The sequence below is a fragment of the Bos taurus genome, chromosome 27, assembly GCF_002263795.3.
Source record: "Bos taurus isolate L1 Dominette 01449 registration number 42190680 breed Hereford chromosome 27, ARS-UCD2.0, whole genome shotgun sequence".
In the NCBI taxonomy this organism is placed as follows: domain Eukaryota; kingdom Metazoa; phylum Chordata; class Mammalia; order Artiodactyla; family Bovidae; genus Bos; species Bos taurus.
Genome location: NC_037354.1, coordinates 37,656,236 through 37,679,670, shown reverse-complemented (window position 1 = coordinate 37,679,670; position 23,435 = coordinate 37,656,236). Strand labels below are relative to the sequence as shown.

At 41.4% G+C, this 23,435-nt stretch overlaps 1 protein-coding gene across 3 annotated transcripts in view; it reads right to left on the bottom strand.

The window, feature by feature from the left end:
• HOOK3 (hook microtubule tethering protein 3) overlaps nucleotides 1–23,435 on the bottom strand; it is an 88,650-nt gene continuing 65,215 nt past the window's right edge. Inside the window, exons 16-23 of one of the 3 annotated variants that reach the window (XM_059882239.1) lie at nucleotides 22,374–22,461; nucleotides 18,072–18,106; nucleotides 15,983–16,065; nucleotides 14,852–14,952; nucleotides 13,577–13,681; nucleotides 12,796–12,867; nucleotides 10,093–10,264; nucleotides 9,550–9,637 (exon numbers count right to left, since the gene is read on the bottom strand). In XM_059882239.1, coding sequence (XP_059738222.1) covers nucleotides 10,130–10,264; nucleotides 12,796–12,867; nucleotides 13,577–13,681; nucleotides 14,852–14,952; nucleotides 15,983–16,065; nucleotides 18,072–18,106; nucleotides 22,374–22,461 — 619 coding nt within the window. In that variant the 3' untranslated portion in view covers nucleotides 9,550–9,637; nucleotides 10,093–10,129. Of the gene's footprint in view, nucleotides 9,638–10,092; nucleotides 10,265–12,795; nucleotides 12,868–13,576; nucleotides 13,682–14,851; nucleotides 14,953–15,982; nucleotides 16,066–18,071; nucleotides 18,107–22,373; nucleotides 22,462–23,435 lie in introns of all 3 variants that reach the window. The other 2 variants (XM_059882240.1, NM_001192600.1) reach the window with 2 other exon arrangements.

Genomic DNA, 23,435 nt, shown 5'->3' with positions numbered 1-23,435 from the left:
TGAATTTTTATACAAGTCTTTATTTACAACTTGTTTAACAACTGTACACTTTTTGCAGCCTTGAAAACATTTTTGTACTTGAATGGGAAAATATAGTTTGACCAAATCTTAACTTTATTCTTCATATACATATACATATATTATATGCATACATATAAACATATACATATAATTAATACCATAACAAGTTGGCAGTCATAAAATTAAAATGAATAAGTGACATCAAAAGGAAATACAATATAAGATTTCAAAAAATTAAAAATCTGTCTTCTGGTGATTTCTTGGACTTCATGTTTTTGTGAGTTTGGTGAAAATTTCTTTCTGAGGCTCTCTAACAAGTCATCTACCTCAGAGAAACAGTGAGAAAACTCACGAATCTAACAGAGTCAACGACTGGCAAACAGGTGCGACATTGCTCGGATGCATTTTTGTACGAAGTTGCTAAAACTGCACTGATTCAGTGTTCACTGTGAGGTGAAAAATTTAGTCCTACATGGTTTTCCTTTTTGGATTACAATGACTCAGAATGAAATTGTGAAATTACAAATTCAATAGTCAACCAGAAATAAGAACACACCTAGCAATATCCTTTTTGCAAAGGCTAAACTGCAAGGTGGATAACTACAATGTCAAATGCCAAACTAACAATTCATAGAACAATCAGTGATACTTAAGACATGAGTATAAGGCTATAGAGCTGGGACTGTAACCAATACAACTCCAACTCCAATGTACTAAAGTGTTTTCCAGCTCATCTGAAAAGTTTAAAAAATACTGTAGGAAAAAAAAAAAAGCCTCTTTCTATCCCCAAATCTTTGATAGAATTTGTTAATCGAAATAAGGCAAATTATTAAACTATTAGATATGTTTGAATTTTACCATTCATTATGCAACCAAAAATTGGGTGCTATAAATGGTGGGGCAAATTTCAAAACAACAAGATTAAATCTGGAAATTATTCTTCTGAGCACAAAGCATTATGAATTACATATAATCTGTAAACAGCAAAGTTAGTGACAGCAATGGCATATTAGTGCATCTGAATTTTTAATAACTAAGACTATTAAAAAAACAAAAGACTATTAAAAAAAATTAAAAGGCCCCAAATCACTGATTGGCATTTGTGTACAGTCACTTCCTGTATTTATACTAGCATGTTCTTTCTTATTTCAAGCATCTTGAAAGTTTCCCTTAACTAAGAATATGAGTCTCTGCAGAATATAGAGTTAATATTCTGCCACCAAAAAATAATAAACTCAAATCATGCCATTTACTCATCTGTACTTGAATAAGAATTTCTTTACAGCTGTTTGTAATTTGATACTACTGGATTAAGTCTGCAGCTTGATTAAAAAGACTGAAAAGGCAGAGGAAAGTATCTGACTTCCTGACAGTATAGTTTTCACTAAATACCAAGCTGACTCCAAAGAGTTACAATTAGTTTCTTCTATTCACTAAAAAATTCAAAGATGCATTTGTATAGATCTGTTTAGTCATGCTAAGCACTTTAGTAATAAGCCAAGGCAATGAATAAATCTTAAAAAAATGTTTCATTAACTAAGTCGCTGGAATAAAATCTGCTTCATACAAGAAACTTAACTTGATCCACAATCTAAGTAGTTAAGAACAAGAAACTAGGAAGAAAATCAAAGAAACTATTTAGATCTTGATATGCCTTTAAGGTGATAGATGATCAAATGTGACTTTGGGGGCATAAATGAAAAACTGCTGGCAAATCTCCTTAGATCTATATATATGTAAAAGAAACAGAACAGAGATTTAAAAGTAGCAGAATAGAGGACTATGATGTCTATCAACTTTTACCTGTAAATAAATAAGCATTCATCAGTTTCTGCTGGATATAAGTGTTAGAAGCTATCATCAATTTTAAAAGACTACCTAAAAAAGGGAAGAACCTGAAGATACTAAGTTATGATTTATGAAGTTATTTAATTATACCACTTAAAAAGTAAAGTGCTAAGAATCTGTTTAAAAAATATATTGAAAACTAGTTTCAAAGAATGGGGTTTTGATTTTTCAAGGTCTTTAAAAAGGGCTGGTATTAATTTTTATAAAAAAAATACCTTTCTTTATTGATGCCAGAAAAATCTGTAAGTGTATCATAAGTTAACTGAATGTCTTTATTTCATCCTTATTTTCTCTCTGGGCACCAAATGTCAAAAGCGCCTTCTTCGATGATGGACGCGTTCTGGATCTGTGCTGCCTGGATGGTAACTGCTTTCCACAGGTGGCTTCTGATGAAATGTGGCTGGGGGACTGGGGAACCGGATTCTTAATTTTACTTGAATTTAAATCAGCACATGTGGCTGTGAATTGGCTAGTGGATTGGACAATGCAGGTACAGTATCTGCTCTTAACTAGATTAGCAAGAAGCCAAAGGATGCTCAAGACATTTAGAAGGTGATTTATCCGTTCAACGTTCTGTCCCCATGTGTGAGTGTGACTGTGTGTTTAATTTTTTTGCTCTGGGAGGATAAAAAGTGGCTCTCCTCTCACAGGTTAGAGTCTAGCCTTCTCTATCTGTGCTTCTGTCTTCCAGGTGACCTGCCTACACCAAGCACATCAGCGGAACAGAGGGTGACAGGGAAGAAAGCACTGCAGAAACTGTCCACACTCTACAAGCACTTCTCTCATCTAAACCTAAGACAGAACCCTTACGAGCATGTTCTTAACGAGCGCATCTCCCTGTTCTTTGGCAGTAATCACTGTGTTAATGTTTATGTAACAACAAATACTTCAGTATGTTTTGACTATGATTTGAATATAAATATATTCAAGTACAAATGAAAAGAGTCCTGACTCCACAAAACATCTCTCAAAAGAAAAAGCTGAAAACTTTGCCATATTTGAACTTAAGAAAATGGCCAAGTTCATAAGGCATATGTTCTAGTAGAACTAAGACCACTTTTGTAGCATCCTGCCACGGTTGGTACCTGCTCCTTCCCATCACCTCATCCCCAGCGTTTTCCAGATTCTTGGACGTCACAGCTCCTGGAATCTGGCTTGCTTTCTTCTGTGTCTAAGTACATGCAATGATGAAGAAACTATGAAAGTGAAGGAGAGTTTGCCAGTCTGTTTTTAGGAGACAGGCAAATGAAGGGTGACAGCATCTTCTGATGAACCAGAAGACTGTTCACTTATTGTTAATGCACCTCCAGGAAACAAGGAGCTTAAAGTGTGTCTGTATATGAGAGACCCTGCTTCATAAGTATTAACTTCACGAGTCTTATTAACATGACATAAAATATAATCAATGACTCGCAGCCCCGACCCAGCTTCAGATAGCATTCTAGACTCAGAACTTCAAATCGGACTTTAGACATTTCAGGAAGAGAGCACAGCCCATTTATTTGGGCTGTCTTTTACGGCTTCCTTAGTGAGTCTTCCAAAATAAGGAAAAGAACCCCGGCGGAAAAGATGTACATGGAAAATGCCACAGAAAGGTAGAAGGAAAATACTTATCTAATGTTAGTAAGTAAAGTGCTGTGACTCTTGCAGTAAAGTATAAATAATACATGTGAGTAGAAGTAGTAAATAATATTAAGACATTCAACTCTAATAGTGACATATATAAAATAAACACTATATATATATTCTACACATATAGAATGTATATACAGTCATCACTGTCCACAGGCTGACAAATTACACCAAGAATAAACACGAGTCCCTTTTATAAGTTTTACAGTATCAATGCTAATCTAATCATTTTCCTTTGTCAGTTCAGAGATCTCTAAAGCAATGACGACTGCTCAGAAGTCTCCCACATGCATTAAAGCCTCAGCATGCTTTGGTGAATTTCTTTTTCTCACTCTGAGCTTGAAACTTACTCATCCTTTTAAGCTCTGAGTTGATATAATTTAGGGTATTTGATAGCCCCATCGTCCTTACATTCCGAGGCTACCTACACACCTTCTCTGATGATTTCATCTTCAGACCCTGAACACCTAGTTCAGAGCTGGGCAGTCATGTTACCAGGTATACAAAGGCTCTCCTTGAATATATACACATAGGAAGTCTACTCTTGCCTTCATTTTAAACAAGATCTTCTGCGGGGCCACTATGTATAATTAAGGCAGACATAAAACTGAGTGTATGGTTTGTAAACTGTACACAGCAGCAGAGCCAGGTTACTTCTAGGGAGTTGGTAGTGAGTTTCAGCCACCGTAGATGTCTCATCTCATCACACCATCCTATCTTCACAGTCTTAAAGATCTATCTTAGAGAGGAATGGGTTACCAGTTTCAAGATGAAAACTGATGCTTTCCTCTCCACTCACAAACATGTACAGTTAATCTATGCCCAGGGAGTGCCCACTGAAAGGAAGGACGATTAGAAAATATTTTTGTCTACTCTTTTTTTTTTAACAGAATGACCATGGAAATTCAGAAGATTTTATGTAAACTATTACTTTAGTATTACTATTAAGACCAAGTGTAGGTTGAATGGTGTCAGCACTTCCATCTGCCTGGATACTTGTTTGTAATTAGGTCTTTTCTTCTTCCAATAATTGATCTACTCTCTAGGAATGGATCTGCCTTGGCAGCCTTAGATTACTTTCTCAGAGTTCTATGCTCTTACATGTAGCATACAAACTTATCTCATAGGGTATTATTGGAAAACGTTAGAAGGTAGAAAACTATGTGAGAGAGGCATAATTGCTGAAGCAGAACTCTCAGGAAACACCGACAGGCTACAAATGCCAGACTCATACAGAACGCTTAGGAAACACCGACAGGCTACAACTGCCAGGCTCACACACTTGCCACAGTTAGGTTCAGGTCTCTTGTCTCTCAAGTAATGCCCCTTCTCTATCATTTTAAGTGCAGTGTGAAGAATCCAAATATATCTCAGGATAGCATTAAATACAAATTTTAAAGCTTTTATAAATACATGGGAATTGGGTTGGTAAAAGGCTGTTTTAAAACAAATTATTGGTACATATTTCTCAAGAACATAATCAGTGACTGAAAAGGGATGGCGGTCATCACACCTGCCCTTTACTTTATGAAAAAAAGGAGCAAAATTTTGACACTTCCATGATTTAGGGGAATGGGGAGGGGGAGCTGTGTCAGTAGCAGATTATGTTTTTTAGGCTTCTGAGAAATAAACATTATTTGTTGTACAACTTAAGAACAAAATTACTGTGCTTAAATTGGTCACTAAAACATTTTCAAAGTTTTCAACAGAATGAACATACACCAATTATTATTTAAATATGCTTTATAGAAAGTAAAAAAAAGGATGACAGAGAATAGCTTCCCTCATATAAAAAACGTCATGATACAAAATATTCGAATCATCATAGTTACAAAGAATAAGCTCTGAAACTGCTTTTTAAATGTAGTGAAACTGGGCTGTACATTACTAAAATGAGCTGCCATTTTCACAGTTGGAAATAGAGGAAGAGAGATGATCATTATAAAAAGGGGGGAAAAAAAGGAAAAAGCGTGCTAAAATAATTTTCAAAGATTCTGAGAGCCCCTCTTATTTTGTTCCTACCCTGTGGGGTACCACACAGACATCACTGCTGAGAAATGCACTCCGTAGTTCCACAGCCATTTCTAGGCAGAGTCACTTTGTAATTTGAGGATAAAAAGTCAAAACGTGGCCCACAGCTTAATGAACAGACAACAAAACTCATGTTGCTGTTTTGCTCTCAGCAAAACAAGCAAAACGCCAAGCACTGTCCTCTCCCTTCAGGGTCATAGAAGTTCTTATCTAGGTGTCTCTAAACTAACGAGGTTTACACTATCTGGGTTACAAGTGCTTTGTCAGATAAACCTCACGTGTTCCAACTGGGGAAAAGTTCTAACACTCCCAGAGTCTGAGATCTGGACCACTGGAGATTCAATGCAGGAAGTTAGGATAAGTTCAAAAATTTAGAGTTTTGCTTCAAGACAATTCTTACATTTGGATAAAGATTTTCAGACTTTTAACATGGTGTTATCTTTAAAAGATGAATGCTTTTTGGAGAGCAAGAAACTCCAAAAACTATCTTGTATCATTAGATGTGAATAAATAAAACTGCAACTGAGGAGGAAGTGTGAATAAAAAGATTCGTAAATAAAAATGTACCTCTCCTTCAACCTTAAACCCTACTTCCCTTCACATGGCTTACTGCTGGTCTGTCTGTAACAGCACAGATTTGCATGCCTTCCTGACGCCTGCTGATGGAATGTGGGCGGATGCTTCTGAGTGGAAACATTTAGCTTAAGTTTGTGCAGTTGAGTTGTTACTACACAGACAAAGCGGTTAAGACCTCAACAAAACAAAAGCTGACAATATCATCCTTATTATAATGAATCATCTCACTAGTCAGTTTTATCAAACAGAAATAATTCAATCCTGATCAGTGTTTAGAAAACGGAGCCTTGGGACTACCCTGGTGGTCCAGTGGTTAAGACTCTCCTGCTTCCAATGCAGAGGACATAGGTTCGATCCCCGGTTGGGAAACTAAGACCCCACATGCCACGTGGTGTGGCCAAAAAAAAAGAAAATGGAGCCTTTATTTTGGGACTTCTTTTTTTCTTGGTTATTAGGTAATCAGACAAATACTAAACAGATCTGATGGAGTTTGTATGAGTTCTTGTAAGGTAAGTACAACTGTATTTTTTATTCTCTTTTAAAGATGTGGTAAATTGTAATATTTGCTGGATTTTTTCCCCCATTACAAACTCGTTAAATACACACTGCAGAATATAAAATGTATGCTTTTGTGGTCTTCAGTTACTAACTTTGTATTTTCTCACCCTGGTTAGAAGGAAAACAGAAAATAATGTTTTTGTTTAGAAGAATTCAGACCTGGGGTGATGCCTTGCCCCACCCTTAACGCAGTAACTCTGTGCTGACTCTATGGTGCATCAGGACTGGCTCCACTGCCCCAGGGAGCGCAGGCTTCATGGAGCCACTGTGTGTGGGCATCTGTCCAGCACGGCCCAGCTCAGCTCCCATCTACCTAAGGTGCCCAGTGTCTCACAACTTGCAGAGAGATCGTGCATTGGCACAAACCTCCTAGAGATTAATAATCATCACAGAGAAAAGAGAAATTCATAAAACCCTGCCCAAAAGCTGGGCCAAGGAAATAGGGTTCTCACTGGGACAGTGCAGTTTTATTCGTGCTTTTCAAAAAACATCACAGAATGTTTAGAAATAAAGTTTCTGTTATGGAATGAAAGCAATATATTAAAACTTAGGATACTGTAAGGGTGAGTGAAGGTTATGAATGTAAACACCAAAACAATGGGATGCCGGAGAAAACTGGGATGGAAAATTTCCTTCCAGGAGCTTGGCACGTGCCCATATAGAAAAACAAATCTGGGTAGGTGGGCGGGTAGTAGGCCAGGACGGGGCTAGCACTAGAGAATTAAAATGAAAACTCCTTATCTTATGGGATAGAACCCACATAAGAAACAGCTCAGGGACTCTGGTTTCAGTCCATCTTATTCTGCAGGTGTTATTTACCAGTAATTTCAATTTTACCAAGGTTAGTGTTCATGCCTTATTTTAAAACAGTTGGATCCATTCTCTAATTTGTGAAATAAGGGGATTGGAAGTGGTGGGGTGGGCGAGGCTGAACCATCTTAGATTTTAATCTTTTATTGTCAAAACATTCTATGGGCTTGGGTCTGCCCAGCCTCCGGAAGCCCCAGGATGCACCTACCCACATGGTTCTGTCCTTTACTACTAAGTCCTCCCGCTTTTCTTCTTACTAGGTGGAGGCATTCACACTGAGCTCAGACTTCTGTACTTAATGTAAAAAATTAGCTCAATGCATGGAGTCATTCCTGCACACTTTCTAATACCTTTCTTCAGCTATAGTTTCCGAGGACAAATGAAAACACCTAAAATAATTTTAGGTCCATTTTCTTAAAGAAAAAAGGAAATAAGGATTAAAAATCAGACATCCAAATATACTTTCTGAAAATTCTTAAGTACATTTAGCTTGATTTAAAGTTACTCATTTATATTTAATATACAAAACTAAATGAAACCTGAACTTCCAAACAGCAAGTACACGAAATACAATCTTAACAGGTAACCTATCTAAAACCAAAACCAAATAAACGATCAACCTAATTTCAGTAAATTTTTGCTTTTAAAAAATGGGTTGTGGTGTAAGAGAAAGGCTGGAAGGGAATATATTTAATATAATTTGGGGCCAAATATTTAAGCCAATATGGAAAGCGAGCCAGAGACATTTCATGTTTAAATGAATGATATTTTGCATTTACATAGCACCTTATATAGTCAAAGTGCTTCACAATCTCTGTTACTTGACAGCCATTCATCAACGTAAATAAATAGTTTATAATCTGTCAACAAATGTAAGCACTTTGGGGCAACCAAATACCCGAGAGAAAATCTGCCTGGCAGCAAATTCTTAGACTCATCCACAGAATTAAGAAAGAGACCTGTCAGAAACGTCACACACAGGAAGTCACTTACTGATCTTAATAACTGATAGTAAGATGTTAAGTATTAGGAATTAGTGAGAAACAGAAGGGTCTATATTAAGGAATAAGTAAGACAAATGAGGTGCAAGTCAGCAAGGAAATTACCCCGAAGGTAAGGCTACCTGTGACTTGTAAGTATATAAAAAATAAATCATTTAGACGTGGAGGGTTGTTGAAATTCAGTGTTATCCCCATTGCCAGAATCTGATCCTCAGTTACTGTGATATTCCAAAACAAAACCAAAAAAAAGAATGTACTGCCTGATTTTTGTTCTTCTGTAACTTCTCCTCAAACAGCCTAACCAACACATTCACTTCTGCCAGCAAACAATATAGCAGGAAATAATGAAATTCCATTTATGTTTTAAAAATAGTTTCCAAATCTTCAAATTTAATTTCCTATAAAACAATGTGAAAACTCGTTTTTTTCCCCTCTAAATAATTCTCTCAGGTGCCTTGGGTGAGAGCTGATTAGCACCTCTGCCGATGTATTTATGTCTTTGCAAAAAGTGCACTTGCCAACCATTTTATATAGTAAATATGTAAGTTATTTGAAGTGCATTTGGAAAACAATTGAAAACACAGATTAATACATCATAAAAAGATTAATTCCCTTTAAACAAAGACATTCTTAGAAAGCATGGTAACACAGAGGCACGATAGAGAATATAAATTGTATCTCAATTATTGGCAGAAAATCTAATTCATTACAAAGCCTACACCGTTGGGGAAGGGACATTTTCATACAAAGAAAAGTACTGCACTAATATACAACACGTTTAACTGGGCATTTAAAAAGGTTTTGGCACATTAAAAGGAACTGACAGGACTACAGAATAAAGGACTGAGAAACGAAAGCATTACAGATACAGAAGAGAGAAAGTCCTCCAACGAGACACAACTGAAGGGTAACGTAAAATGGAGACGAAATACAAGCTGGCTGAACCTCCTGAAATGCCGTGCCATGTAACAGAAGTGTGTGTTGAACGCGGGTGTTTCTACCCCAGCGGCGGGACTCGTCTACCTTGCGGTGGCCGGCTGGACGTGGCCCGGGTAAGACCGCCGCGTGCTGGTGGCCTGCCTCTGCCTCGCCAGGAACGACTGCCCCGACCCCGTGCTCGCAAGCCTGTCTTCAGCCGCCTTTTTGTGCAGAGTCATCCCCTACATCACAGGGAAGAGAAGTCATCAGAAACCAGGGGAACGCACTTTCACAGGGGAAAAGATCATGCAGAATTTGTTACGTGGGGTCAAAAGGCACGATTTAATCTGTAATTCTCTTCATTACAGATTAAGGTCTTAGAGACATTCTAGTTCCAACAATTAGGTACAAATCTTCCTGTGGAGAAATGAAGGCTGAATTTTCTGAATTTACAATAATCCAGACGGTAGATAATAAGAGATGGATCTTTGGAATTATATCACCCACATGAAATCATACACACTTCCCTTTCAGATCAGATGTATAAAGTGATTTTCCAAGGCAGAAAAAGGGCAGTTGATTGGTAGCGGCTGATTCACGTGGGGGGTACGGAAATCACAGGGTTCAGGTAGAACAGAAGACCACACAGCACTTGTCCTTTCTGAAGGCGGAGAGTCACACCAGGTGTAATACATACCACCGCGCTGCTTTTCTTCCCAGGCAGACTTGTGTTCTCAAGTTAAGGGAAGCTCCTGATGGCCCCCAACAGAGGGCCCACTGCACGCAGGGGTCTTTCCTGAGGACTGGAGAGGAGCCCACCCGCCGGGCCCAGGACCTCCGAACAGGAGGGAGGCAGGCTGCAGCCCTCTCTAAACAGGGAGGAGCCAACAGTGAGCACTCTGAGCAGAAGGGGAAAGACGGCCTCAGTGCTCATTGAATGAGCTGGAGACAACCCTGGCCAGAGAAATGGGAGGAGCTGAGGGTGGCCAGCTCCTCTTGCCAGTGACTGCAGACAAGACGATGGGAGCAAGTGGACACTGGCAACAAGGAGGCGGAAGGACGAGGGCCAGGAGGAGAGGCAGAAAGACGCCCAGAGAAGCTGGGCAACCAGCACAGAAGACGAGATACACCTCCCATCACCGGTCAGCTCCACAGAAACAGGAGTCAGGGCTCAGCGTTTTAGGTAGGCCCAAGGACACAACATCCTCCATTTTCCCAGTGAGAAAATCCAGGATGTGCTTTTCACTCAGTTTGAAACTAAACCATTTAAGGATCTGGGGACAATGGACAAATATCTATTGGTAATATTTAACCTACTGATTTGCCTACATATATTAACATATATTAAAGGTATATTATTAAAATACACCTTTTTTAAAAAAACTTTCATAATCGAAACAACTTATTCAACCTTTTGACACAATGTTTAAGATCTCAGGATCCATCACAAGGCCATTCTCTGAGATACTTAATACCTTTCACCAGGTACTAAACTACTCATCACCTTCACTTCCATTTCAGTTGTCTGAAATGCAGAACTTGCTGAATGTATATATGAAGTTTTTGTTGTTGTTCCTTTAATCACTTAGTTATATCTGACTCTTTGTGACTCCATGGACTGTAGCCCACCAGGCTCCTCTGTCCATGGAATTCTCTAGGCAAGAATACTAGAGTGAGCTGCCACTCCCTTCTCCAGGGGATCTTATCGGCCCAGGGATCGAGCCCACATCTCCTGCACTGGCAGGTGGATTCTTTACCACTGAGCCCCCAGGGAAGCCCTATGAAGCTTTTCCAGCCATCTCACCTGAACAGAACTTGTGAGATCCTGCTGGGAGATATTCCTTCATTCTCTGTGGACTTGAAAACTATCAATAGGCTTCTTCTTTAATACCATATCACGGAGTAAATCAGTTTGGTTCCATAATATGTGAAATCATAAAAATCAATCAGCTCTATGAAATTACTAGTAAGGACGGAGGGCCCGAGCTCCAAGGCTGCTGCTAACTACCCGACGGAGGACAGAGAGGCGCCAGCGCGGGTAGAGCCAGCACCGGTTCCCAGAGACCTCCCCTAAATACAGTTTTTTCTTATTTTTTTTACATTTTATTTTCAACTAATCTATATTAACAGTAGTGGTACCATAAACCCAGTAAGATTCCCTCTTTTCTTTTTTAAAATTGGGATAAAATCTTAAGTATGTATCTTTAACCAAGGCAAATAAATGTGGACATGGCATAAAATTGTGTGAATTTCTGACAAAAGCTCAAATCACACTATTAGCAGACCTGGGACACTAACCTTTAAGACACAGTACCAACTGTAACTGTAAAATGGTATAATTTACAATTATAATTGTAAAATGGTATTGTGTCATGAAACACAACTACAGGGTCAAATGGGTATGGGGAAAGGAATCAGTCTCAGGCGACTAAACTCACATTTGGAAAAGGCAAAAGTGGTCGTGTTGGGAAGAAGAACAAAGAAGAAAAAGAAGGGCTTCCCTGGTTGGCTCGGTGGTAAAGGATCCGCCTGTCAATGCAGGAGACACGGGCTCGATCCCTGGTCCGGGGAGATCCCAAACGCTGCGGGCAACTCAGCCTGTGTGCCGCAAGTGCTGAGTCTGTGCTCTAGAGCCCGGGAACTGCAAGCACTGAGCCCACGGGCCCTAGGGTCTGTGCTCCCAACAAGAGAAGCCACTGCAGTAAGAAGCCTGTGCACCCCAACTAGAGAACCCCCCACCCCCGCACTGCACTAGAGAAAAGCCCACACCGCAACCAAGACCCAACGCAGCCCAAAAGGAAACAAATAATTAAAGTTATTAAAAAGACGACGAAAAGGTCTAGGAAAAAAATATTGAAAAAAAGTACAGCATTCTTCAAAATCCACAGCTCTTTGTATCTGGAAAAACCTTACTGAAAGTCAAAATGCTGGTGAGCATTTATTTTCCCCTGCCATATGTACATTTTTGTGTGTATTGGAAAATTCAATTTCAAATTTCAGGATCCCACACTGAACATTTACCAAACCCTGTGAGACAATTAAACTATCTTTGTTATAAGAACCAGTCCTGCAAAGTCAGTGAAATAGTCCCACAAAAAAAACCTACTCCATCTGTGTTTAGATATGACTGAAGTCACTATGCCCAAGGACAAATGGTTCTGAGAGACAGAAAATTTTCCATCCTTCAGGACAGTGCCCACAGTGTTCTAACCCCGTTTATGGTGGGTTCTCGTATCTGCTGTTCGGCCCTAAGATCAGAGTTAGGGTTTTGTTAGTGTGTGTTAGGACGGCAATTACTTTTCAGATTCATTCGGTAGAATGACTTCTCCACTAAAGGAGTGTAACAAATAATACACATTCATTGAACTTTGCGAAGTGTTTTGACGTGTTATTTTCTTACCATGTTGTACCAGGCACTGACAATATATTTCTCTTCCATCTCTCTTTGACTCTTTGTTTTCTCATATTCTTTCTAAAAAGCAAGCACATGTAAGCATGTAAACATGAAAAACATTCAACACCAGTAAAAATCTAATTTATGCCCATCTAAATTCATGGGCACCACTGTACAGCTGGCCCTCTATATCCACAGGTCCCACATCCACAGAGTCAGCCCACTCCAGGCCCAAAACAGAAAACACAGGGCTTCCAGGTGGCTCAGTGGTAAAGAACCCTCCTGCTAAGGCAAGAGACACGGGTTCCAGCCCTCAGTCGGGAAGATCCCCTGGAGAAGGAAACGGCAACCCACTCCAGTGTTCTTGCCTGAGCGATTCCACGGACAGAGGAGCCTGGGGAGCTACAATCCATGAGGTCAGGGGGTCACAAAAAGTTGGACACAACTTAGTGACTAAACAATGACAAAAACAAACAAAAAGCCATATATTCCAAAATAGAAAAAAACAGACAAAAAAATCCATAGCATTTACACTGCATGCAGGCAGACTTGTTACTGCCTGAGCAACCAGGGAAGACCTCGCATAACTAATCTGGAGATGGTTTAGAGCACATGGATGATGTACAGAGGCTGTATGCAAATAACCACATTCACTACTGCCTACAAGGGACTTGTGCATCCACAGACTTTGGTAACTGTGCCCTACAGATGTGGAGACTGTACACAGCAAGGCTTCTAGAATCAAAAATAAAAAAATCAAATGTCTTATCACATTATAGTAAACTACCTCCAATGAATGGAATTGCCGGTCCCGTTCCTGGAGCTGATTTTTAAGAGCTTGTATTTCTGGTGCTGCTCCTTGATTCTGTTTAGGATCTAAAGTACGGATAACCTGCAAAAAGGAATAAAAGGAAAAAATTTAAGTCTCAAATCTACAGTGTATAACATCTATGGCAGCAGTTATTAAAAAAATAAATAAATAAACCTTATGAGAGTCCAAAACTATCTCACAAGGATATTTTAAAATTTGAATGTATGAAATGATGTTCCCTTGTTACAACTTCTAATTATAGAAAAATTTAAAATTAAGTGAAAGAGTCCATTACAAGAAGTAATTCTGGCTTAAAATTCATCAATCACAGTGCAGTGGACACGACTGACGGCAGTCTTCCCCTTTCTGGTCCTCTGACTTGATTCAGGGGCCTCTGCCTCTGACCAGGTGTGTGAGCAGGGAACGGGGCTCGATGTCCACACGCCTGTCACTGTGACCGTCTCTGCCAGAGGCTGGGTGGGGTTTAGACTCGGGCAGGGGACACAAGTCTAGCTGGGACACCTGCAGGCTTCCGGGAAGGGTCTTTTTGGCCCAGCAGTTTTACTATCAAAACCAGTCAAGCCTGCAGAAAAATGATCAATTCTACAGAAAACCTGAAAGAGCAGAACAGCGAGACCGCATTTCCTTTAACACAGACTCCTTAGGCTCCCCCTCCACTCCAACGCCTATTTCTACTTTTCATAAAATGGATTTTCACCCCAAAGTCCGGATTGACTTTCTAAAGGTAATTTATTTAACTGGTTCCAATGACCTCATTCTCCCTGGGAACTGCCAGCTGGGCCCAGAAGTCAGCTTAGATTCAGGCTGACCACAGCTGAGGCTCTTCAGGAGGCAGAGGTTGGCCCGCCTAGGGCGTGCAGCTCATCTTTTTGTTTTGGCCGCACAGTGCGGCATGTGGGATCTTAGTTCCCTGACCAGGGATCAAACCCATGCCCCCAGCCTTGGAAGTGTGGAGTCTTAACGACTGGACCACCTGGGAAGCTGCTCACGCAGCTAACTTGAACTATTAGGCGAGGTGAGGACTGTCCCTCCTCTCCTACATGGAAAGGTGCTTTCCTCTTGATAATCAGAAGTAGCCCGGGGCTGGGGCACCGTTTCGGTCACTGCCTCCTGCTCGGGTACTTCTGGTCCAGTCTCCTCGTGGTCTGAGAGGTCATGGTTCAAGCGTGTATCACGAGACGTCAGTGAGCCACAATCAGAAAGCAGAGAGACCCGCAGACTCACACTTACACTTTTGGCTTTCTCTAGGTATTTCTTATATCGTTCTTCCATTTGCTTCATTTCCTCTTCTTTCTTCCGTAAAGCTTCTTGTAATTCTTCAATTTTTAAGGCTATTGATGAGACAGTAGACCGTAACAACTTTAAAAAGACTTCAACTGACAAAACAGTAAATAGTTAACAGCTTTGAGAGATCGTTTGGTCTATTCTTATATATAATTTAATTTTTTAAAATCCACAATCTTTTTTTAACAGAAAGCTTTTCTTAGAAATAAAAACTACACTATGGAAGTACACAAATTATAAAAAGCATTCATTGAAGGCTAAAGGGATAACAAAATGTGGTCTACGTATACAAATAGTTGAATATTTTCAGCTTCAATCCTGATACACGCTACAGCAGGGAGGCATCATACCAAGTGAAAATGAAAGCCATTATGCGAAGTGGAATAAGCCAGACAAAAAAGGACAAATATTGTATGATTCCACTTATACGAGTTGTATACAAGAGTCAAGTGCAAGGGGCTGAAAGCAGAATGGAGGTGACCAGGGGCTGGGAAGAGAGGAGGTGTGGAGTGGGTGTTTAATTAGTAGAAAGTTTCAGTTTAGGCAGATGAAAAAGTTCAGGAGATAGACAGTGGCTGTATGATATTGCAAATCTACTAAACATGTCACTTAACTGTATACTTAAAAATGGTTGAAATGGTCATTTTTATGTTATGTATATCTCACAACACGAAAAAAGTCAAAGTCTGTATTGCTCCCACCTCCACACAAAAGAATCGACAAAGTCAAGTTACCTACATGTGCAAATACCAACAAAAGTAAAATAAGTCTGGTTGACATACTGCAACTGCACTACGAAGGTAATTTCATAAAATATACATTAGCATTCATAGTTAAGGAAAAATCACAATGGAATTAGAAATCTAAGCACTATTGTATAGATGACCATACACACACACACACACACACACACACACACACTCTTTCTGTGCTTTCTGTGAACAGGGCACATTCCTTGATTGCTAGAAAATATACAATAGGGCCTATTTCTAAAAGAACAAAATTTTACATAAACTTATTATCATGAGGGTAATGCATGGCTAACCAACTGAAAACTGATCATCAGGAAAAACTCACAGCTGTTGTTAAATCTTGGCTCAAGATCTTCGATGATGGCCCTCTTCTTCTGCAGCTCGTTATTGGCTTCATGCAGCTTCTCTCTGCAACAAAATATGTAACTGTGTCACCTACTACTGTGTTGCATTTTCTTCACTTGAAAGATGTAAGTTCTTTATTCTTAGGATACAGTAGCATACAGCACACAAATGCTATGAAACCAAGATGCAAAGACTTAACCAACATCAACATATTAATACTTTCTAAAGGACTAAAACCTAGAGGCAAAAACCCCCGAGTCTGAGACAGCAGCCATTCCTTCATGTAAACCTTCAGCCCGGGGCCAAGTTCAGCCGTGGCCCGTTTCTGTGTAGAGAGCCTTTAGGACACAGAGCCTTGGTTTACATACTGTCTACGGTTGCTCTCAAATCAGAAATCGGTGGTTGTGACATAGACTAGGGTTTGTAAAACCTTGTTCCTTATAGAAAACGCTTCTGACTCCTGATCCAGAGGGTCGCAGAGTCCTAGCTGGGACCGTAACTACTACTGTCAAGACTGTTGTTTTCAGCTTTGCAGCTTGTGCTGATTTGTCACGGGAGCCATGGGGAACTGATACAGGCCTCCCCTTCACTAATAAGGTGTTTTTGATGAAGATTTTTACCATGTAGACGACTGAACAAAGAACCATGGTCAGACAGTAGTTTTATGAAACAACAGGCATTCTATTTTCTGCAACAAGGGGTGGGAAATGACAAAAGGACAGACTTCAGCATGAAATTCTCCCTGCAGGTCACCTCCCAGTGGCCGGGAGGTGACAGGTGCTGTTCTAGAAGTGTTAAGCACCTGCCCAGGGTTAGACCTGCTACCCTGTGTCAGTGGCTCAGAGCACTCGCTTTCCCCACATTGAAGAAGAAAGCGGACAGCATGCAGAAACTGCCAGCCCGGAGAACTCTTTCCAATCCCCGCAGGACAACCACGCGAGCTCTGTGCACCCAGGGTGTTTGGTTCACCACAGCCCACCAATGGAACACTCCACCAGGCTGGCAACCCACGGCCACCCACACTCAATGTCTGTAAGGACAGAGTTCGGCCAGGGTGCAACAGGGAGAAGGACTCAAGTTGATACTAGGTGTGAGAGAAATCACAAAACACGCCTAACATCGTCAACCTCCGATAAAGAGGTTGACAAACACTTCTTCATGAGAAAACAAATGTTGTATTTTAAAATGGAATCTTCTAGATTAAAAAGTCGTGTTCGGGTATGCTTGCAATGCAAGGAAGTGTTTGAAAAGCTGCTACTGTTCACAAGCTTAATGATACTTTAAAACATTTATATAAAAAGGAAGGTTCAGCTGGCCACAGGCTCCAGAGCTGGTAGAGTGCAGCCTGGGGGCCAAATTCAGCCTGTGGCCGCTTTCAGGGTAGAAAGCTTTGGGGACACAGTCAGAGCACTGGTTTAGATACTATCCACGGATGCCTTTGAGCCACAGCTCAGTGGCTGTGGCACAGACCATGGTCCGCAGAACCTGAAGCAACTGCTCTCTGTTCTTACAGGAAACACTTCTGCCTCCTGATCCGGAGGGTCACACAGTCCTACCTGGGACCATAAACACTACTGTGAAGACAGAAAACTCTGGAAGCTCACATGAGAACACAGTTCTAACGCAGCAGTTGGTTGATTCAAGGACCTTGGGTGCAGATGACGCTTTAGACCAGGAGACCCCCAACCCCGGGGCCACAGGCTGGCAGCAGTCCGTGGCCAGTTAGGAACCAGGTGGCACAGCAGGAGGCGGGCAGCCAGTGAGGCGGTTTCGTCTGTATTTACGGCCGCTCCCTGCCGGTCACATCCACACCCGAGCCCCGCCTCCCGTCAGATCAGCAGGGGCGTTAATAAATGCCATGTGCTGGAATCATCCCGAAGCCATCTCCCCACTCCCTGTCCGTGGAAAAACCGTCTTCCATGAAAACCAGTCACTATTAACGTGTCTCATGATCGTCTCCACCTTGAGGGCCACTCGGGCCCCTGCCTAGATGCTCTGTAACCACCAACACAAAACACTTCTGCTTCTCTGGACAACCCGACAACGGCTGCAACAGCTTTTATACTCACAGATGCTCTTCAAGCTTCTTCTTTAGAAGAACTGACTGAAAATGGAAAATAGAAAATAGTTTATTACTTGACATTTTAACGAATACATTAATTACTTTAAAAAAAAAATGACGAGTACTTGTTCAGGGTGGCAAGTAACTCTGAGCAAGCCCTCAGTAAGTCCTCTGGTCAAAGTTTGAAAATACACGATGTACCCAAGTTTCTCTCTCTCTTATAAGGGAGACAACAGCTCATAAGTGATAGCAATCAGTATAAAAAAAACCCCAAACTGCATATCTAAATTCTCTATAGCCAGGGAAATGAATAAAAAAGTCCTTCAGGTACAGACCTAATATTCTTGGACACAACAGGCAGGTAAAGTCTAATAATAGCAAGAGACTTTCCCTAAGACTTTTTGGGATTCCCTGGTGGCTCAGACGGTACAGAATCTGCCTGCAAAGCAGGAGACGCAGGTTTGATCCCTGGGTTAGGAAGATCTCCTGGAGGAGGAAACGGCAATGCACTCCAGTATTCTTGCCTGGGAAATCCCACGGAAAGAGGATCCTGGTAGGCTATAGTCCATGGGGTCACAGAGTCAGAACCAACTGAGTGACAAACACATACGCAAGATACTTTTTATCCACGCTATTGTTTTCCGTGCGTCATGGGACCAACTCATGCAAACACTGAGTGACTCAATCCGAGATTCCTGATATGCGCGGGCTGCAAATAACTTACATGATGGAACGCGCAAATGAAGGAAAAGTCAGCCACAGCGTTTAACATGCTGGGGAATGTAGCTTTGACTGGGTATTAAAAAAAAGTCTCCTGAGATGCAGGAGATCAGAACGTACGCAAAATAAGCAAAGAATAATGGCATTCCATACAGGACCGCCAGGTTTCATGATCAAACTCAGCACTAGCGGGGTACATATTATGAATGAATTTTATGAAGTAGTCCATGTTGAGATACATGGTTACATAATTAATTTGGTTGAATTCAAATAATACAGACTTAGAAAACAGACTGTCCAGTCAGTGCAGAGCCACATGGGGGGACACACCCCTCACACCGGGCGCTTCCAGTTTCAGCCCCCTGACTCACTGATTGCTATAATCGCTTACTCCGGCCCATTCTGAGCCAGCCCTGCAATATTCAGACACCCTGCTCTGCTGAGTGTGTCAACTGCAGCCAGGTGAATGGGCCACAGTGTTCACCACTGCATCTCCCAGGCAGAGAGAAAGACAACAATCCTGCTGGCTTTTGATTACTGCTGTCCCTTCTCCAGTGCAGAGGGTGAAATGAACACATTTAAAAAAAACATCTTAGCTTTCATTTTGCACTCATGTTTTGATTAGGCTCTAAGCAAAATTCATTGTCAATGTTTATTCTGAGACAGTATGCAGGAAGTAAGATGATGATTTAATCTCTCAAAAGAGAGCGGTTACCTGGCTGGGCACGGCCCTGAAGCTTGTCATGGGTGTTGACTTGTGTTAACCTCACCACAGTGGGTGCCACCAACCCCTCTGGGGGCTGAGGGATGCCCGGGCGTTTCCAGGGGCAGAGCCCGCACTAGAGCCCAGGCCTGCAGAGCCCAGCGTCTACGCACGGCCTTCATGCCCCCGCCTCCTGGGCCACATGCCTCCCCAGCTGAAGACTGGTACTCTCATAAAGTGTGGCAGGAGGGGGTCAGACCGTAGCAGCAAGCTCGCATCAGAACACTTTATAAAACAAACCAGTTATGACACTGGGTAGGAGCGCGGTGGGGAGAGAAAGGAGCCGAGTTCCTGTCAGTCTGACTTATTAGGTTTTTGATATCCTTTAAATATCTTAATTGTAAAGGACATAAAACCTATATTGGTTATCTTCATTTTGCATAGAAGCCCCGTAATTTAAAATTTCAACAACATCAACTATGATGGCAGATAATGCATAAACCAAAACACTGCTCAATATATAGAAATGAATAGGAAGCCATACTTACAATAGCCTTGAGCAGAGACCATGCCAAGAGACAGAGAGGACACATTAGTATGAAGCATACACAGCAGCCAACAGAAGGAACGATTTAGTAATTCATGAACAGAAGTAAAAGATATGCATTTTGTTCAAAAAATGTACATTTTTCTTTCTTCTACGATCTCATCCTGTCTTGTTCTCTGGAGTTTTATACACTGTGGCTAGCTCAAATTATCCATATGCCTGGATAGAACCAATGCTTTTCTGCTTCCACGCTAAAAATAAATGACATAAAAATAATAATAAAAATGTGCAAACCATGCTACTCTGCCTTAGGTCATAGGACTGTGCTTTTGATAACAGAAATAAGCGGAAAATGTGTTTCTTCAGAGAGGACACATCTCACTTGGCAGGGGTTCTGTGCATGGCATGTTTGTTGAGGCAACACTGCAGGTTGAGTGGGAGACAGAAGACAAAGCATCAAACATCTGCTGGGCAAGAACCGCACGGCGGGGCCCACGTGTTCCTCCACATCGTGAGAGTGAGGAAAGCTTCTATCTGAATCTTTATAGAGGAGAGCGCTCTGAGAGGAATTTCAGGAATTTACAGCAAAACATCTCATTAGCATCTGAACAGTCAAATAAACTAATTAACGCTAACAGTACTTTTAGGGTTGGCAACTCATTTCTGAAATATCGTCTCTTGAAGTAGTGACATGCAACGTATTTAATTAGATTTCATTCCCACAGCGGTATCTAATCAGGCCATGTAAAATTATTTTTTGTAGAATAAATCTCTTTCTGTATGTTTTAATATTAGAGAAACAAGTATAGCGGTTATTGCCCTGAGGCTGAGCAGATACTGATGTTTTGCCATGTTTACCTCCTATGACCCACACATTCTTCTCCTCTCTGCAGATCAACAGGAAGTCTCCTCAGTTTCCAAGACCAAAACCAAGATTACATTGACCTCAGTTTAAGGGACCTAGTGGTGCCACTGAACTAAGAGACGTCACTTCGGCTCACCCCTAAGACCCCCTTGGTGAGGTTTACTAGTATTTTCACACCTGAATGGTGGCTCTGCTTGGCATTTAGTGTTCTGGATAAAAGTAAATTAGTTCCATTTTAATAACGGAATGAGGTAGTTTAAATGCTGGTGAGAATCTGGGGAACTGGGAATCCACATGGGGAGCTAAGAAGAACAACAAATTAGAGGATAAGCTGCAACCTGTGACCTCAGAGAGCACGTGGCCAGCATAACCCAGATGGTGCTTAAGAAACCCAAGAAATCAGGTCACAGATGAGCTTTCGGATCTCACACCCTGAGGCCTTGAGCAATAATACTGTTTTGTCTTCACACCCTCTTACATTACTAAGGCTGGATGGAACTGGATGGGTCTACAGCTTTGACGCGGAGCGCCCAGAATGACTCCAACGAGAACAACCAAACAGGTTTATACTCAAAAGCCAGATTACGCTGGTAATGAGAAAAAAATCACCAATTGATGGAAGCAAAGATTGGTCATGAACATTGTTTTTATCCCCTCTTCACATCACTTTTGAGGACTCTGCAAGTGTAGCTCTATTGTACACAGCTCATTAAATGTACAGGACTTGTAAAACTTGACTGCTGCACGCCTTCATCAGACTGACTGCTACGTGCCGCGTGAGCACCTTGATGGGCAGGGAGCAGAAGGAGGTGGAGGAGGAGCTGTTTCTGCCTCCACATCCGTGCTGTATCCTAGGCGAGCACCCGCCGAACAGGCAGGGCTGTGACACACGGGCAGAGGGAAAAAAGGTCAGCGAGCTTCTATCTGAGTGTGTGTGTGTGTGTGTGTGTGTGTGTGTGTGTGTGTGAGTGTGTGTGTGTGTGTGTGTGTGTGTGTGTGTGTGTGTGTGTGTGGCCAAGGGCAAGGGCAGAAAGAGGGACTCATAAACCTGGAGAGGGTAGGATTCTAGGAAGGGCATCATTTTCATAAAACCAAATTTCCATCGAACAGTGCTACCTGAGCATGCTGAGATCGTGTCAGCACTTTTTTTTTGACCAGAAGGAAAATCAATACTCTGAAAACTGAGTTGAGCATCCATGGAACACAAAAGCCCAATACCTTAGCTAAAAACTACAAATGAACTTCTAATTCCCAGCAGGGTGAATCTGAGACAAAAAGCACTGTCTGATCTTTTTATAAGCAATGTTAGTAAAAGGAAAACACTGTTTCTATAACCAATATCATCATAATTATGTTGATAGAGACCATCAAAAAAAAAGTTACAGCTTTTCTAAACATTATGAAACTATTGGACCATAGTTAAAAGTATATAGTATACTTTTAATATACTCATAGTATAAAAAGTAAGACTTACATCTTCTGCCTTTGAGCCTTGATCCTGTAAAGACTTTTGCAGTTCTTCCACTTGTGACTGTACTTCTAGGAGTCTTTGATTCACCAGCCTAGGAATCAAATGTACATTAATTTTCCAAGTTCTGACTGAACTTATACCTTTTCCCTTAGGTTTTCACATAATGAGCAAAACAAATTCTCATATTACAGTTGGAGCAATTCACTTTTCTCATTATTTTTGTATAGCTTGAAGCTTTGACGATGACATCCACTGCAGTGTTTGACAGACACATTGTGTTGAGCTGGTGTACTTTTGCACGTATATTCGTCTGAAATTCACTTCAATATACACTTATTCAAGTGAGTGCTCAGTGCAGTGCTAAAAGGTCCTCGTGGGCTGTCGCTGGCGGTCCAGTGGTTAGGATTCAGCACTTTCACTCCCAGGGACCCAGCTTCAGTCCCTGGTCAGGGAACTAAGGTCGGGCAAGTCTCTGGGTGCAGCCAAAAACAAAAAAACTGCGCTTGGGGAGGCAAAATGTAAACAAATAAAATTGAAGATAAATACTTCAACACAGCACACAGAAGTATACAGAGGAGTGAGAAGTGCTCAAGGAAGCGAGGACCGCACCTAATAGTGTGGAGGGGTCAGGCCTCACCTGAACCGAGACCAGAACAATAAATAAAAGGCTTGTGTGGTTAACGGTGGAAAGGGGATTCGAGACCGAGAATTCAGCACGTCCACAGTGCACAGAAAGGGAGCAGGCACAATGAGTTCAGGAATTATATGGCTGAATTCTCCGTTATGACGACATTATGAGGGGAAGGCAGGCTGCAGATGAAACCAGAGGAGAGGCTGGGCCACCTTGTGTGAAATTCAAGTGTGTTTTCATTTATCCTGGGCTCAGTCGCTCAGCTGTGTCCGACTCTTTGTGATCCCATGCACTGTAGCCTGCCAGGCTCCTCTGTCCATGGGACTTCCCAAGCAAGAATAATGGAGTAGGCTGCCATTTCCTATAACTGCGCCTAAAATTTGGTTGCAAGGGAAAAGAGCCCAGCCAGCATTTAAAAATGCTGACTCTGGAGC